Genomic DNA, 16146 nt, shown 5'->3' with positions numbered 1-16146 from the left:
AACAGTTGCGGAGCGTTGCGAAACGAGCCTCTGCAGTACGTGCGACCGGTTCGTCTCGGTTTTTGGACACATGCATCAAGTCATCGGCGCGCGCTCTGTCACCGCTTTTCGGTCGAGTAGGACGGACTGGGGCTCCACAGCCACAACAAGAAGCTCGTCGTCTACTGCCCTTCCTTGAGCGGCAGATTAGCCTCTCAGTTTCTTGCCAGATGGAACCTCGGCGAAGAGGGCTCGATGCTTCGCTGGTCTCTTCTCGGCAAGATCCGCGGTCAGGTCCACCGCCACATGTCCCTGTTCATGCGGAAGAATTCGGGCGCTCGATCGCCCGAAAACTTGGGGAGAACTCCACGGCCATGTCAAAACTGGGTCAACCAACCAGTGTGCACACCTCTACTCTTCCGACGTCGACGCACGAGAAGAATCGTATTGGGATCTGCATCTGTCAATACAATATATCCAAACACGCCCTTAGCTTGACACCTGTGATGAGAGAAATGCTGAAACAACCGCCTGCATGGAGTGTGATGGGTGCGACTGGTACAGCCGTTCGTCAAGATGCTCGGTGCCACAGTACTGTCAGTTGTCACCGTGTCATTAACGGGCACGGGCTGACTGGGGCGTTGGGTTCTTGCCACGAGATAAGGATAAGCGTAGACCTGCGCCTGCGCACCTGAATAATATGGCGTACTTGCAGTGACGATTTCGGCGGTTGCGCGTGCTGGACTGCGGTTGCCAGTGCTTGCGGTGGCATATGGGGGGCGGCAGGGGAAGTCGTGCACGTGCTTCCTGAGGAAGCGAGGGTGTTCATGTACCTGGCGGTAGCGCCGACTGCAGAGCGCTCCGCTCCACTTCAAAACAGATGGAGAATCCACAAAGATAAGAGCAAACGGTGGCCACGTTAAGTCAGCAGGCGGCTACGTAAAATAGTGTTTTCTAACGGAGGTGGTATAAGGTAAAATTGTTTTAAACCAAATCTCAATGGTCCGATTGCTGCACGACCACGTGGTTATGTAATGTTACAGTCATTGTAACTTTGTAAGTTATCTAGGGGGCGTTTGGGAGGTTTCTTCTAAAACAACACCGGCCGAAGTCTAAAAATTACTGGTTTCATCCGGTTTCCGGTTCATCTTTACCTCAGTTTGTCAAACAATTTTGCGCTGCAGTGTCTTGGTTTAAAAAAAAATTATATCTGTAAAGCCGGAGCCGGTAAAATCGCCCCCAAAGCCCAAACAGGCCCTTACATCGCTATTGTAGAGGGAGAAAAACACAAAAGGATTCCATGAGCTATTCAGCCCATTCAGCCCATCAAGGCCACAGGCAGGCCAGTACAGCAGCACAGCCCAGCTGCCTAGGCGAGCGAGACAAACGAGGAGCCGCAGCCGATTTCTTCGCTAACAAGCCCAGGACCAAATTGGACGGCCCGGCATGCAGTCAAACTATGCCCACTTATCATTTGGGTTTGAATGAACATCAAACACCACCTTCTTACCAAACCTTTTACAACTTACATGAAAATGCACACAAATACACCCCCCCCCCCCCCCCCGGCAAAAAAAAAAGCTCAATACAAAAGAAACAGTTGTTGCTAACTCGCTGCAGCAAGTGTAAACTTTGTCATTCCACACCTTGGACAGCTAGCATTCTCCAAGCCCCACGCTCCAAACCTTTTACAACGCTTAAGAATCATGCAGATTGTGCGGCTAGGCTCGCTGTACGTAGACGTTGGTTGTACTGTACACAGCAGCAGGTCGAGGCACGGCGATTCCGACGATCCCCCAAACCACCGTGTCTGACGCCACCAAGAGCGACCCGGTACGGTCTTGTATTTTTCAGGTCGCCTGCAGACGACGGGGACGGCACACCCGAACTCTGAACCCCGATTTGTTCGAGATTGATGGCACGCTGCGAAGTTTGGTTCCCGAAACAGACACGGAGGTTGGAGTACCACCGCACGGCCGAGTCGGGTCGGTATCGAGCATCTATCTGTACACACGCGCTTGCCCCGTTTCCCGGCGGACATGCCTGCGTATAGTACATTATACATATGCGCGCACGTGCGGATATCCACGATCCGTTCGATCGGACGTCGCTGTACGTGTATCTCGGATCTGATCACGCCAATCATCAAAACCGGCGAGGCCTCTCCGCGTACTGTTCCCAACTAACGATATGGCCGTTCATGATGAACACGCTAGAATTTTGGTACCTGATCATGAAGCCGGATAATGTCGGTCGTCCAGAAAGAACTGAATAACGCGGCACACGAATGATCGACGGACCTCCAATTCAAACGGTAACGGAAAGTATCAGCAACGTACTCCTAGATAGTTTTAGGACAAAAATTTCCTAAAAAAATAGAAGAGGCACGCCTGATTCAGAAAAGCTAGGAGAGGGCATTGACCAGAGAGGAGCACGCGATTTTGCGTGCCATGCCACCGGTGGGAATAGGAAATATCGCGTCCAGAAAAAGGACGGGGGAGCGGGAGGCCGGCCGGCAGGCGACGCTTTGCCAACTCGGGGTCGGGCCGGAGTGCCGGATCCCCGGAGCATCATGTGCTTGGCACGTCCAACACGTTTTGGGGGAAGCTACAAGTCGGCCGGGGTGGGTGCATGAACAGACAATAATGGAGGGTGCACCAGACCTACATGCCCTACCAGGAATGTGTGTCGTGCGGTCGTGTCCGCGCGCTCCGGTGCCCGGCCGGTCTCCCACTCCGGCAACTCGATGATCGCCCAGCTCGTGCGTCGCGCGCGCTAGCTATATCCATACGTGCAAACCATGCTGCCAAGCTGTTGTCGCTTTAGGGTGTGTTCCAACATTCCATGAAAACATTGACCAGCTAAGTAGGCAGGTTGATCGTGGCGGTTCTTTTTTTTCACGATTGGATCATGTAATCAGTTAGATTGATGAGCCTCATAACGAAGGATGCATGTGGTAGCTGGCTAAACCTGTACACTTTTCTCAAAGGAAAAAAAAAACAGAGAGACCCTGATTCACGGTGGACTCCGAAGTCAGAACATGGAGGAACTAACTTAAACGAAAGAAAGAAAGAAACCTCCTGGCAAAAATGCAGCTGACGCCCTGCCTAATTCCTATTGCAGGTACGGTATGGCTCAGGAACATTCCTTGGTCAAATGGTTCATGCTTTAACCTACGCGCACATACTGAATCCCACAACTATTATTGGCCATCTGGTTGTCCTGCTTTGCCAAGTATACTTCTTAATTGCGGCGTGCTTCTTGTTTAAAGTTTGAACACAGAAACAATGATGCAAATACAGTACAAACCAGATGCCGCAATAACTAAAAACTAGACGTTTGACCTAACCAAGCCATTCGCAACATGAATGCACCACCAACCCATGGTCCATGTCTCCATTGCTCCATGACAATGAGCCAATGAATGAAGACCACTACTCCAAAACAAAAAAGGAGGGAGGAGGGAAAAAAATGAAAATGGAAGAAGAAACTGAGAACTTGCACAAAAGGGCCCACGGCACCAGCTCCATATAACACAAGGGGGTTTCCTGTAATATTCGCGGTTTAAAACCCCCGTGCTCCCCACATTCCCACCCCCACCCCAAGTCCGGAACCCGTCGTCGTTCGTTCGTTGCCAGCCAGGAGCCAACGGCCACCAGCCCACCACTCCCCTGCCCCTCCCATCTTTGGCCTTGCCCCCCTCCCTCGCCTTCCCTACGCGCGCGCACGACGCAGACGACCGCGGGGGTGCGCGGCCGCGAGACGACGCCGCCACCGTCGCCATGACGGAGTCGCGGGACCCGCCGACCGGCTGCGCCATGTTCGGCATCTACAGCGGCATGTTCCGCCGCCGCCGGTCCGCCTCCATGACCTCCCTCCACCGGATCAACGCCACCGAGGCCGAGGCAGCGGCTCCGGCCGCGCAGGCGAACCCGGCGCACCGGAAGGCCGCCGCCGTCCCCCACGACTCCTCCCTCGTGCGCCGCCCGAGCGCCCTGCCCGTTCCGGCGCAGAACGGCGCCGGGGCCCGCGCCGCGCCGACGGCCGCGAACGAGAGGGGCAGCAGACCCGTCCCCGCCAAGGCGGCGAACGGCGTCGGTGGCGCGAGGACCGCGGCGGATCCGGCGTCGGAGTACACCGGCATGGCCGCGGAGCTCGACAAGATGATCCTCGACCACCAGAGGGTGAAGGGCACCACGCAGCTGGTGCGCGCCACCTCCGGCAACATGATGCTGCACCGCAACCTCGGCAACCTCAACGCCGGCGCCGGCGGCGCGTCGGCGCGCAGCTCGCTGGAGCGCGGCGTGAAGCAGGCCAACGAGCGGAAGGCGCCCAACGGGTACGCGTTCTCGGGCATGGGGAACATCGTCAAGGAGTCCAACAAGCCGGCGGCAGGGGGCGACCTGTGCCGGGCGCTGTCGCACCGCACGGACCCCGAGAAGCTCAAGGAGATGGGTAACGAGGAGTACCGGCAGGGGCACTACGCGGAGGCGGTGGCGCTCTACGACCAGGCCATCATGATGGACGCGAGGCGGCCGGCGTACTGGAGCAACAAGGCCGCCGCCCTCGCCGCGCTCGGCCGGCTCATCGAGGCCGTCGCCGACTGCAAGGAGGCTGTCCGGATCGACCCCTCCTACGAGCGCGCTCACCACCGGCTTGGCGGCTTGTATCTCAGGTACGTGGGTGAGACTTCTTGTCTATTTTCAAATCAAATGCGTTAGAAAATTCCGTCATTTCCCTCACTGATCCTTGAGATGGGTTGAATTTGTTCATCGCCAATTGTTTTCTGAGGGTGCATGCATCTGCCTATTTTTATCTGCTGCAATTAGTGTGTTGCATTGCAACAATTTGGTATTAGCATTGGCTGCTCTTCAAGTAAGGATATTCAATGCTGGTACAAGATTGAACTAGGGAATCTGATTTCAGGTAATGGACTTTATGATCTTAGTCTCTGCGGAGTAGTAGGTGCTTCCATTTCTTTCCCTTTTAATTAGTGGCCATTAGTAGTTGAACTCAACCACGCACGTTCGAACGTTCCATCAGGGCCATTTACATGGCGCTTTCACATAATTTTTGTATTGCATAGTTTAACCTTGCGTGCTATCTGAAATTGAACTTTGGTGTCGATTTTGTTCGTGGTACACTGTTCATGAGTCATGACTACAAAAAATGTGATATTAGCGATATTGGACTAAGTTTGCTTAAAAGTACTAATGTGGACTTTATGCACTTTATTAAAAAAAAATACTAATGTGAATCGCACTCTGTAACAACTAGCCATGTATTAATGCTTAACTAAAATGAAATAGATAATGGAGTTTCTACTTCTGCATCCCCATGCCCTTTTGTTTCAGGATGATGAAGATGGTGTGTAGGAATAGGATTATCCTTTCTTGGGAGCCACTAGCTTTTGCCCCTAAGAGATGTAATAACAACCACTTGATGATTAGAGCATGCCATATTTTTTATTCCACATGTGCTACTTTGGAACGTACATTAGTCCTTTGGATTAGCAAGTCAAGCACAACCTTCTGCCTTAATTTACGCTAGACATTTGTAAGATTCACATTGATCATTGGTGCTTTGAATAGCTGATCACTTCTTCAGCAAGCATGCTTACACCTCCTTTTCAAGTTCATGATTGCACTAGTTGAAAGCTGTCAGGGAACAAGTCTTTGCCTTCATTTTCCTACACTCTACAGTCTACACAGCAAATCTTTTTGGATGTCATAAGGCATCAGATGCTAACCATTGTATTACACTATTACCTTCGATATAATCTTGGTAATCGGTTAAATACGTGTAAAAATTCAGTGTATAATATAATGAGCTTCAGATGGAATAGAATCAATGAAATGTCAAACAGTTTATGATACCAATCAACTTGTTTATGTGTTGATCAGATTAGGAGAACCTGACAAGGCCATCTACCACTTCAAGCAATCGTCCAAGGAATCCACGGTCGCCGACGTTTCTCGTGCTCAATCGGTGAAGAGCCGCATCGCCAAGAGCAGCGACGCGCGCAGGCTCAAGGACTGGATCACAGTGCTCCAGGAAGCGCAGGCCGCCGTGTCCGACGGCGCCGACTGCGCTCCACAGGTCAGCGCGCTTCTGCCACAGACATGTTCCATAGCGGCATGAAGCAGCTAGCGTTGGCGCCACCATCCTGACACGTTTCGTCCGTCACAATGAACTGCTCTTCTAGGTGATGGCGTTGCAAGCCGAGGCGCTGCTGAGGCTCCAACGGCACGACGAGGCGGACGCGGTGCTCGCCGGCGCCGGCGCGCCGAGGTTCGGCGTCGACGAGTCGACCAAGTTCTTCGGCACCTTCGGCCACGCCTACGTCCTCATCGTGCGAGCTCAGGTCGACATGGCTGCAGGAAGGTCTGTTCATTCCCAGTTTCCCGCAATCGCGTTCATGGCACGCACGAACGCACCAGGAAAGAAGAATGGCATGCCTGACGGTTGAGTTCTCGTGACCACGTCACGGCAGGTTCGAGGACGCCGTGGCGACGGCGCAGACGGCGTTCCAGCTGGACCCGAGCAATCGGGAGGTCACGATCGTTCAGAGGAGGGCCAAGGCGGCGGCCGCGGCGCGGCTGCGCGGCAACGACCTCTTCAAGGCCGGCAAGTTCGCCGAGGCGTGCGCTGCGTACGGCGAGGGCCTCGACAGGGAGCCCGGCAACGCCGTGCTCCTCTGCAACCGCGCCGCGTGCCACGCCAAGCTCGGCCGGCACGAGAAGGCCGTCGAGGACTGCAGCACCGCGCTCGCCGCGCGCCCGTCGTACAGCAAGGCTCGGCTCAGGAGGGCCGACTGCAACGTCAAGGTACGCCGTTCTCGGCTGCAGCTGTGCACCTTAATTCTCCTCGTGTACAACGTTTTGCACTGCAAGAGCACGGACGTGTGATCTCATCTAGCCATTGTCTCTTTTGGTGTTGTCGTGTGTTCAGCTGGAGAGATGGGAAGCATCGCTGAGAGATTACCAGGTGCTGATCCAAGAGCTCCCGGAGAATGAGGACGTGAAGAAGGCCCTTTCTGAGGTCGAAGCCAAGCTCAAGAGCCAAAGGAATGGGGGCGCACCAGCAAGACCTCAGCACTGACGTCATGTAACAACAAATCCCCTCTACAAATTCCTATTGCAATGCGTATTCTATGTGCATTTAGACAGGGAAAGCATTTTAAACAGTCTGCAGAAAATATGTGCGCGGGATCGAAAAGAATTGTTCAACTTACCAACCGAACAAAAAATTATATATCAAAGTGCACACTTGTTTTCCTTGGACTAATGATTCAAGTGTCGGTCCTTACAAACTTCGGTGCTCTTTTTCTACCTTAATTTTAGCTACCTCTAGGTGCTAGGGCAGCATTAGATGGTCACGCGTAGATAAACAAATCAGGAGTGGTTTGAAAATTAGGCAGATTCCTTGCCTGCGGCACCATCTTCTTCAGAGAACAAAGCATTGGCATGCTGATCATAATATAATCTGATCTCCTTTGCAGGTTTCTTTATTCTGTCGGCTACCGGAGAAATCAACCGCAACTTCTGAAGAGGACAAGGCTTTGGACAAAACAACTCTGCACGCGCAGCTGAGCAGTTTGTTATACCAAATCTGTATACTTTTTTTGTTCACCATACACCAAATTACAAACAGAATCAAGGAAATGTACATAATACTTGCTCCAACGTGATGTGTAGTTAGTTGAATTTGTTTGGTTCCTCGCAAAAAGAAAGTTGATTTATTTGGTTGTGCCCTTGTGGGTGACGGAACCCTGGGATTTCTGAAGATTCAGTTTGGCTCTATAAAACTTAGACCCCGTTTAGTTCCCAGGACGAGTTTAGTCCCTATCACATTGAATATTTAGATACTAATTAGGAGTATTAAATATAGACTAATTATAAAAACAATTGCACAGATGAAGGCTAATTCGTGAGATGAATCTATTAAGCCTAATTAGTTCATGATTTGACAATGTGATGCTACAGTAAACATGTGCTAATCATGAATTAATTAGGCTTAACAGTTTCGTCTCGCGAATTAACCTCCATCTGTGTAATTATTTTTATAATTAACTCATGTTTAGTCCTCCTCTCCGAAGATTCGATGTGACATGAATTAAACTTTAACTCAAGAATCCAAACACCTGCCAAACTGAAGGCTCTGCTCTACAAATGAATGATCATCGTCAAGTAGAAAACGAGGACTGTTCCGAGTTGGCCCTCTTTGCTGAAATTGCAATGTGGATAACATCTGCATACATGAATTTGTAGCCCTTGGTGACAAACTGACAATGCTGTATACTGAAACGCGTAGTTTAACTGCTCTCTTTTATTTTCATCTGACAATTTCAGATCGTAATCTTTGAGTGCTAATTGGCACAGGCACTTTAATATCTGCAAAACATATGAAAATGCCTAACCTTGATCGAAATCTTGAGCAGGATACGATGCCACTCACTTTCTTCCCAATCTCTTCCTTTCTCGTTTTGATTTGAAAAAAAAAAATATCTTTCTTTCTCTAACGCACTGGCCTCACCCTCCTCGTGCCTCTGTTCTTCTTCCTGCCGTGCACGAGGTTGGACATGCCGCGCTGCTCCGCGGTGACCTCGCTCGCACGGTGACGATGACGACCTCCATGAGCGCGCACCAAGCTCCATCCGCCGCTTTATCCCACTCCCGCTCCCAGATCCCGCGCGTTGGTGTGCCTGCGCGCGCTCCCCGATCCGACGCGGTATCAGGACGCAGCCACACCCGCGCCGGCATCCATGGAGGGATTCAACTCTCAGCACGCCGCCGTAGCGCCGGCGAACGCAGCCGTAGTCGACCCGTACTCGCGATCCAATTTAGGGGGGGTAAGTGTAAAATATTGGATCGCGATTAATAGTATCGATCCAGTATTTGGATCGATACTATTAATCGCGATCCAATTTGGGGGTAAATGTAAAATTTTGGATCGCGATAATAATCACGATCCAAATATTTTTCATAACCTCCCCTGGATTTTGCAAATTAGACCGGCATATGCATCTAGCGCAGGCGCCGCGGTGAAAACCTCGTCGCCGGCGGCGGCGGAAGGGGATTTAGCCCAGTGCCCCGTGCCAGCCGGCGGTCAGCTGGCGGTTCGACGTAGAGGAAGCCAAGGAGCTCTGCAAAGTGCAGACTCGATGACGAAGCGAAGCCCCTAGCCTACCTCGAGGGAAGAGGACGAGGCCGACGCCGATGACGGCGAGGACGAAACGGAGCGGGTGCATTGCGGATGATGGGCTGGACGAGGCGGGAGAAAGTGTTGACTGTGTACCCGTCCAACAGCGTTCGTCCTGTCTGCATCGTTTCTTCTCGCCTTTTCAACCTGGACATCAGATCGAAGCCAACGCTGCTGCCTGTTCTCTACAAGCTGGGCACCGGTTCACTTGGGATAAGAAGCTCTCTCAGATGTTCAAGGTAATTTCGTTTTGCTGTTGTCGACTGCAAATGGGGATCTTGCTTACTATGACAAATCATCAGTTATTTGTTTTGAACGTAACAAATCACCAGTTATCTTGACCATTAGTTGTCAGTGAAGTGTCCTGAAATATTCAGTTTGGCTGAATATGCAAATGGTTTAACTGTATCACACTATCACTTGAAGGAGAGAAAAGCAGATTATATGTGACAGTCCACTAGCTCTAGGAGCAATTCAAGCTTAGCGAGTTGGCTGTTACTTTCTAGTTAATAAGAAAAGTGGATAAATTCACAACCTTGTTTAATTTGTATTTTAGGCCCATCAGATGATAGTTTGTACCAGTGATTGCTGCTGGGTAAATGCAGTTTCTGTTGGTACTAGGAACCTGTCTTGTTCAAGATCAGCTGTTGGGTCCAGAAATGAAAAATCCAATCTTTCAAAAAAAAAGAAATGAAAAATCTAGCTAAATTGGACAGGTCTACACCTCTGTAGGCTCTATTCATAGGTAAAAGGAGCTGAAAGGGAGGCAGGCCAATGCACCGTGCCAAGAAAGCATTCAATTTTCAGAAAGAAAAAAAATAGAGATTTTGAAACGTTCATCACCGAGATGGCGTGATTCAAATTGATGCAGCGCAATTCATTTGCCATTCAAATAGTGTTGTTTGAGCTTGATCTGATTTCTTTATTTGCAGAAATTGTGAGGCACTCCGACAGTGTTTGTGCTATGGCATCGTTTCTTGTCTTGGACATCAGAGCCACTATGGTTGTATGCTACAAGCAGGACACTGACACCAGTTCACTTGGATACTAAGCTCTATTAGGTGATCGAAGTAATTCTACTTTCCCGCTGACAACTACAAATTGGGATCTTCTACTGCAGTACTAATTGCTAAACATACGAATGAGGAATTTTGCACCTTATATTGCTCAAACGTAGGTAGCTAAGCAGCTGCACACAAATTACATTTTCAGTTCAGCATGCATCTGGGGCAATGTACATATAGGATCTTTTCATATGGCAAACACCCTGTTCTGTTGTTCTCAGAAAGGAACGAGTAACATTGTTTAAAATCACATACTAAAAATATGATGCTTCCAGTTCTGAATTATGGTGAAAATTTATGTTTGAACAGGTAATGAAACGATCAAACTTGCAGAATATACTTCAAGCAGAGACGGATAATATTAGCAAGCTTGTCATGGTTTGTATTCTTGTCAATACATTGCCTCAGTAGTACAAACTCCCAGTACTATATCTTACTGATTTGAAGCTATCAAGGTTGGATTTCAGTAGCTGGCCTGCATAAGCAGCAGCGTACGCTTAGGCAACTCTGGAACACTCTCCTTATGTTAGTTGCAGTCCTAGACCGTCTCCCTCCTCTCTTGGTGCACGCTCGCTGGTTTCTACCGTTTCATGATCAGAACTGCATTGTACCATGGATTTGGGATTTGAATATTTGACACATCGGATGCAGTTCGTGTTGCTTTTCAAATTCTTTCAGCAATGAAATTTTTTTTCAGATGTCTCAGTCATCAGTTGTCAGTGAAGCGTCTTGAAACATTTAGCTCGGCTAAACCTGCAAATGATTCAACTGTATTACCTGAAGGATAGAGGTAACAGATTCTTTGTGACAGTCCACTGGCTCCATCAAGGACTAGGAGCAATGCAAGTTTTGCGAGTGAACTATCAATTTCTAGATAACAAGAAAAAAAATAAAATCCACCAACCTTGGATCTCACTCTAAAATCATCTGCTAATCTTGAACTGTCTTGTAGTACCCTCATATGATGGTTGTGACAGTGATTGCCGTTGGGCAAATGCAAGTACCATTCTTGTTGGAACATGGAGCATGGCTGGCCCTATTTGGGAACAGTTGTTGGCCCAAAAAATGAAAGCTCCACCAAAATCCGACGGACCGACACCTCTGTAGTCTCTGTTCGTAAAAGGAACTGAGCTTGCCGTTCCTCACAGCTGCACACTGAAACGCGTCGTATAACTGCTCTCTTTTCATTTTCCTTTGACAATTTCAGATCGAAATCTTTGAACGATAATTGGCACAGTCACTTGATATCTGAAAAAAAAACAGATGAAAAAGCATAACCTTGATCCGTATGTATTTTTTTTACAGGAGAATAGGGTGCCACTTTCTTCCTAATCTCTTTCTTTCTCTGACGTAGTGGCCCCAACCTCCTCATGCCTCTGTTCTTCTTCCTGCGGTGCACTAGATTGGAATTGGACAGGCCGCGCTGCTCCGCCGTGGCCATGCTCGCACGGTGACGGTGACCACCTCCATGAGCGCGCACCAAGCTCCGTCCGCCGTCTTCTCCCAGTCCTCCCGCTCCCAGATCCCACGCGTTGGTGTGCCTGCGCGCGCTCTCCAACGCAACGCGGTATAAGGACGCAGCCACGCCTGCGCCGGAATCCGTGGAGGGATTCAACTCTCAGCACGCCGCCGTAGCGCCGGCGAACGCCGCCGTAGTCGACTCGTCCTCGCGGCTACCCTAATCGCGATCCAATATTTTACACTTACCCCTAAATTAGATCGCGATTAGTAGTCGCTATCCAGTATTTTACATTTACCCACTAAAATGGATCGCGATTAGTCGCGATCCAATTTAGAGGGTTAAGTCTAAATTTTTGGATCGCGATTCCCGATCCAAATATTTTTCATAATCCCCCCTGGATTTTGCAAATTAGACCGGCATGTGCATCTAGCGCAGGCGCCGCGGTGAAAAACCTCGTCGCCGGCGGAAGGGAAGGCGATTTAGCCCATTGCCAACCGGCGGTCAGCTGGCGGTTCGACGTAGAGGAAGCCAAGGCGCTCCACGAACTCGATGACGAGGCGAAGCCGGTAGCCTACCTTGAGGAAGAAGACGAGGCCGATGCCGATGACGGCGAGGACGAAACGGAGCAGGTGCATTGCGGATGATGGGGATTGGGGGGGACCGACGAGGAGGGAGATGGTGTTGAGTGGGGTTAGATCGGAGTACGGCCGGGCGGCACCTTCCGCCCTTCCGGGTACACCGCCATACGTTGCTGCCGAAGAGGGAGAAGCGATTTCGGACCAACTACGGCGGCGGATGCGGGTGGCGCGTGGAGGCCACTCGAAGTGACCGAAGGCCGAAGCCGGCAGCTGTGCTGGAGCTCCAGGAGGCCAACCATGCAGCAGCTTCCATCCAGCAGATCCCAAGCACTGAATATTTTTTTTAGAGTTCCAAGCAATGAATATTTCAGTATTCGTAAGAGCTCAAAATGACGTTAATTTCGATTTGCTGCAACTGTTTATGGTTTGTCATTCAAACAGCGTTAATTTCGAATTTTCGACTGATCTGAAATTCTGAATCCTTCCTTCCCAGATATAGTGTACCAGTCCAACAGGGTTCGTCCTGTCAGCATCGTTTCTCGACCTCTCGACCTCGACCTGGACATCAGATCGAAGCCAACGCTGCCTGTTCCCTACAAGCTGGGCACCAATTCACTTGGGATACGAAGCTTTGTCAGATGTTCAAGGTAATTTCGTTCTGCTGTTGACGACTATAGATGGGGATGCTCGCTTGGTATGCCAAATTATCAGATATCTTGACCATCAGTTGTCAGTGAACTGTCCTGAAATATTCAGTTTGGCTGAGTGCAAATGATTTAACTGTATCGCCTGAAGGGTAGTAGCAGATTATATGTGACAGTCCACAGACTCTAGGAGCAATTCAAGCATTGATAGTGGACTGTCACTTTCTAATGGATGAAATTCACCAACCTTGTTTATTTTGTATTTTAGGCCCATCAGATAATAGTTCGTAACATTGATTGGATAAATGCAGTTTTTGTTGGAAACTGGAACCTGTATTGTTCAAGATCAGTTGTTGTTGGTCCAGAAATGAAAATTACAGTTAAATCGGATTGGCCGACCACTTTGTAGGCTGGTGCAGTTCAAATTGATTCAGGCATGCAGCACATTTCATTTTTCATTCAAATAGTGTTGTTTTAGCTTGATCTGATTTCTTTCTTTGCAGAAATGGCGTGCCTCTCCAACAGTATTTGTGCTATTAGCATTGTTTCTCAACTTGGACATTAGAGCTGCCATGGTTGTATGCTACAAGTAGGACGCCAGTTCACTTGGATGCGAAGCTCTATGAGGTGATCAAGGTAATTCTACTCTCCTGCTGATAAGTACAAATTGGGATCTTCTACCACACTACTAATAGCTAAAGAAACGATAAATGAGGAACTTTGCGCCTCATATTGCTCAAAACATAGGTAGCCAAGCAACTGCACACAAATTACATTTTCAATTCAGCATGTACCTGGGGCATGACATATAGCATCTTGCCCTACGACAAAACACCCTCTTCTGTTGTTCTCAAAGTGGAGTGACTAGCATTGTATAGAACACACAAAAAAAGGATGCTTTCAACTTCTGAAATTATGGTGAAGTTCTTGTCAATACATTGCCTCAGTATTACAAACTATATCTTATCGATTTCAAGTTATCAAGGTTGGATTTCAGGAGCTGGCCTGCACAATCAGCAGCATATGCTTCTGCAACCCTCGAACACTCTCCTTATGTTAGTTGCAGTTGTAGTACTGCCCCATCTCCCTCCTCTCTCGCTTGACGCTCGCTAGTTTCTAGTGTTTCTGTTGCCCATGATCAGCTCTGTATACACCATATGCACACATTTGACACGCCAGGTACAATTCATGAACATCTCAAACTCTTTCAGCCATGACAAAAGTTTCAGATGTCTCTGTCATCAGTTGTCAAATGTAGCGTCTTGAAACATTTAGCTTGGCTAAACTGGCAAATAATTCTACTGAATTACCTGAAGGATAGAACTAACAGATTTTTATGACGGACTGACAGTCAACTGGCTCTAGCTAGGACTAGGTGCAATGCAAGCTTTGCTAGTGAACTATCAATTTCTAGTTAACAAGAAAAATGAATGAAATCCACCAACCTTGGATCTCACTCTAAAATCATCTGCTAATCTTGAACTGTCTTTTAGTTCCTTTCAGAATCTCAGATAATGGTTGTGACAGTGATTGCTGTTGGGCAGACGCAAGTACAATTCTTGTTGGAACATGGAGCATGGCTGGCCTTATTTAGGAACAGTTGTTGGGCCAAAAAATGATAGCTCCAGCTAAATCCCACAGACCGACACCTCTATAGTTCGTAAAAGGAACTGAGCTTGCCGTTCCTCCCAGCTAATATGAGCTGAATAGAGGCAAACTAATGAAGCATGACAACAAAGCATTCAGTTTCAAAAAGAAAAGGATAACAAGATATTCTGAAAAGTTCATCCATCATGGAGATTCTTGTCCATCATTAGGCCAGGAGTAAAGCATCTAGAGAATTTTATCTACATGTCCAAGAGAAACTTTACTAGCACGAAAGGAGCTGTCAAGCTCATCATTATATTTACTATCAATCTCACATATCACCAGTAAAGTATACCTGGGTAACATTTAACAAGGGGCGTTACAGCACTATTTACAGAGCAGGAATGTTTTGCCGAGATGCCAATATGATGGCCCTGGCGAAACTAATTCTGCTGCGTGCTGATCAAACCCTTCACTCGAGCCTTATGCAAAGAGTAGTAATTCTCAAGAGGGGGAAAAAGAAGAGAGAAACAAAAAAGAAAGCAAGGAGTAGAAGGTAAACAAAAACGCACATACATTCCTTGTTGAACGATCCTTGTGATCATCTCTTCCAGCTCCGGCAGCGCAAGACCGCGTCGTCACCGCCAACGATCCACGTCTCCTTGGCTATGTCAAGTGACACCTTGAAGAAGTCCGGTGAGTAGGTCATGAGCACCAGGCTCTCCTTCTCATTCTCTTCCTCTGGAGTCTTCTTGGCGATCTTGACATCCTCAGAGTCCTCTGCTTCCAGCCTCCTCGCCAACCCCTTTGCCGGTGCCGACCGGCACCGCATCAGCATCAGCGCGTTCGCCGGCGGCACCACATCTTGCTCCTTGTCCTCCTCCCCCTGGTTCTGTTGTGGCTCTTGTCCCTGCAGTTTCTTGGCGGACACCTTCTTGCCTTCCTCCAACACCATGAACCACCTGGCCAATGCCTCGCCGTGCTCGGTTTCCTTCTCGGCGCGCTCCTCACCTTCCTCGTCGTCGTCATCCTCCCCGGAAGTGTACCCCACGCCCACGGCGCCGGGGAAGCTGCCGAAGCATCCGGCGACGTTGAACCGGAAGGCGCCGTGCAGGGCGTCCAAGAGCGCCATGGCGTCCTTCTTTATCCCCAGCGCCTGCAGCCACGTGGCCTTCTTGCTCTTCTTCCCGTCGCCGCTGCCGCCTCCGCCGCTGAGGCCCTTGGGCTTGGCCGGGCGCGCCTTGATCTGCCCCACGCACGTCACCTTGGGCGACGACGGCTCCTCGTCCACGGGGCCATCCGCCGCGGCGGCGCGGCGGCTCGGGTTCCTGGCCGTGGCCGACTTGTAGAGCCCGCTGGGCGGCGCCCGGCTGGTGCTGTGGCGGCGCTTGACCGGCTCGGACGCGGACGGCCGTGACGGGCTGCAGATGGCCTTGGGCGGCATGAGGGCGAGGTGCGCCCGCGACGGGAAGCAGACGAGCAGGTCGGTGGCGGCGCCATTGCTGCTCCGGCCGCCCTTCATCGCCGCGACGGCCCGGCGAGCCGCTGCTCGATCGGAGCTCCCTCCCAGCGTGCGGCTCCGCCTGTGAAGCATGATGATGCTGTGTGTGAGTGAGCCAGAGGATGATCTG

General features: G+C 49.9%; 2 protein-coding genes and 1 long non-coding RNA gene across 4 annotated transcripts; 2 read left to right on the top strand and 1 right to left on the bottom strand.

Annotated features, from left to right (window-relative positions):
- Positions 1-3578: 3578 nt before the first annotated feature.
- LOC117843765 (inactive TPR repeat-containing thioredoxin TTL3) lies at positions 3579-7720 on the top strand. Its single transcript, XM_034724468.2, has 6 exons — positions 3579-4654; positions 5883-6078; positions 6185-6363; positions 6473-6806; positions 6931-7086; positions 7481-7720. The coding sequence occupies exons 1-5, from the start codon at positions 3762-3764 to the stop codon at positions 7078-7080; spliced, it is 1752 nt and encodes a 583-aa protein (XP_034580359.1). The 5' UTR covers positions 3579-3761; the 3' UTR covers positions 7081-7086; positions 7481-7720.
- A 717-nt stretch (positions 7721-8437) lies between these two features.
- On the top strand, positions 8438-11114 carry LOC117865782 (uncharacterized). 2 transcript variants are annotated; one of them, XR_004642655.2, is made up of 3 exons: positions 8438-9419; positions 10113-10250; positions 10554-11114. It is a non-coding gene; the product is annotated as an uncharacterized lncRNA (long non-coding RNA). The 2 variants fall into 2 exon arrangements; XR_011898851.1 differs by having other exon boundaries at positions 8439-9419; positions 10113-10241; positions 10554-11113.
- Positions 11115-14853: 3739 nt separating this feature from the next.
- On the bottom strand, positions 14854-16146 carry LOC117865689 (uncharacterized). The gene has a single exon (XM_034749956.2). The coding sequence runs from the start codon at positions 16107-16109 to the stop codon at positions 15117-15119; it is 993 nt and encodes a 330-aa protein (XP_034605847.1). The 5' UTR covers positions 16110-16146; the 3' UTR covers positions 14854-15116.

The sequence above is a fragment of the Setaria viridis genome, chromosome 1, assembly GCF_005286985.2.
Source record: "Setaria viridis chromosome 1, Setaria_viridis_v4.0, whole genome shotgun sequence".
Taxonomy (NCBI): domain Eukaryota; kingdom Viridiplantae; phylum Streptophyta; class Magnoliopsida; order Poales; family Poaceae; genus Setaria; species Setaria viridis.
This window is presented reverse-complemented; position numbering and strand designations above follow the sequence as displayed.

What these genes read in the sequence shown, in the direction of transcription:
- LOC117843765 (XM_034724468.2), top strand. Translation starts at nt 3,762, where the DNA reads ATGACGGAGTCGCGGGACCCGCCGACCGGCTGCGCCATGTTCGGCATC. An exon ending in CTTGGCGGCTTGTATCTCAG is followed by an intron (nt 4,655 to 5,882) that starts GTACGTGGGTGA and finishes TGTGTTGATCAG; the next exon opens with ATTAGGAGAACCTGACAAGG. An exon ending in GTCGACATGGCTGCAGGAAG is followed by an intron (nt 6,364 to 6,472) that starts GTCTGTTCATTC and finishes ACGTCACGGCAG; the next exon opens with GTTCGAGGACGCCGTGGCGA.
- LOC117865689 (XM_034749956.2), bottom strand. Translation starts at nt 16,109, where the DNA reads ATGCTTCACAGGCGGAGCCGCACGCTGGGAGGGAGCTCCGATCGAGCA.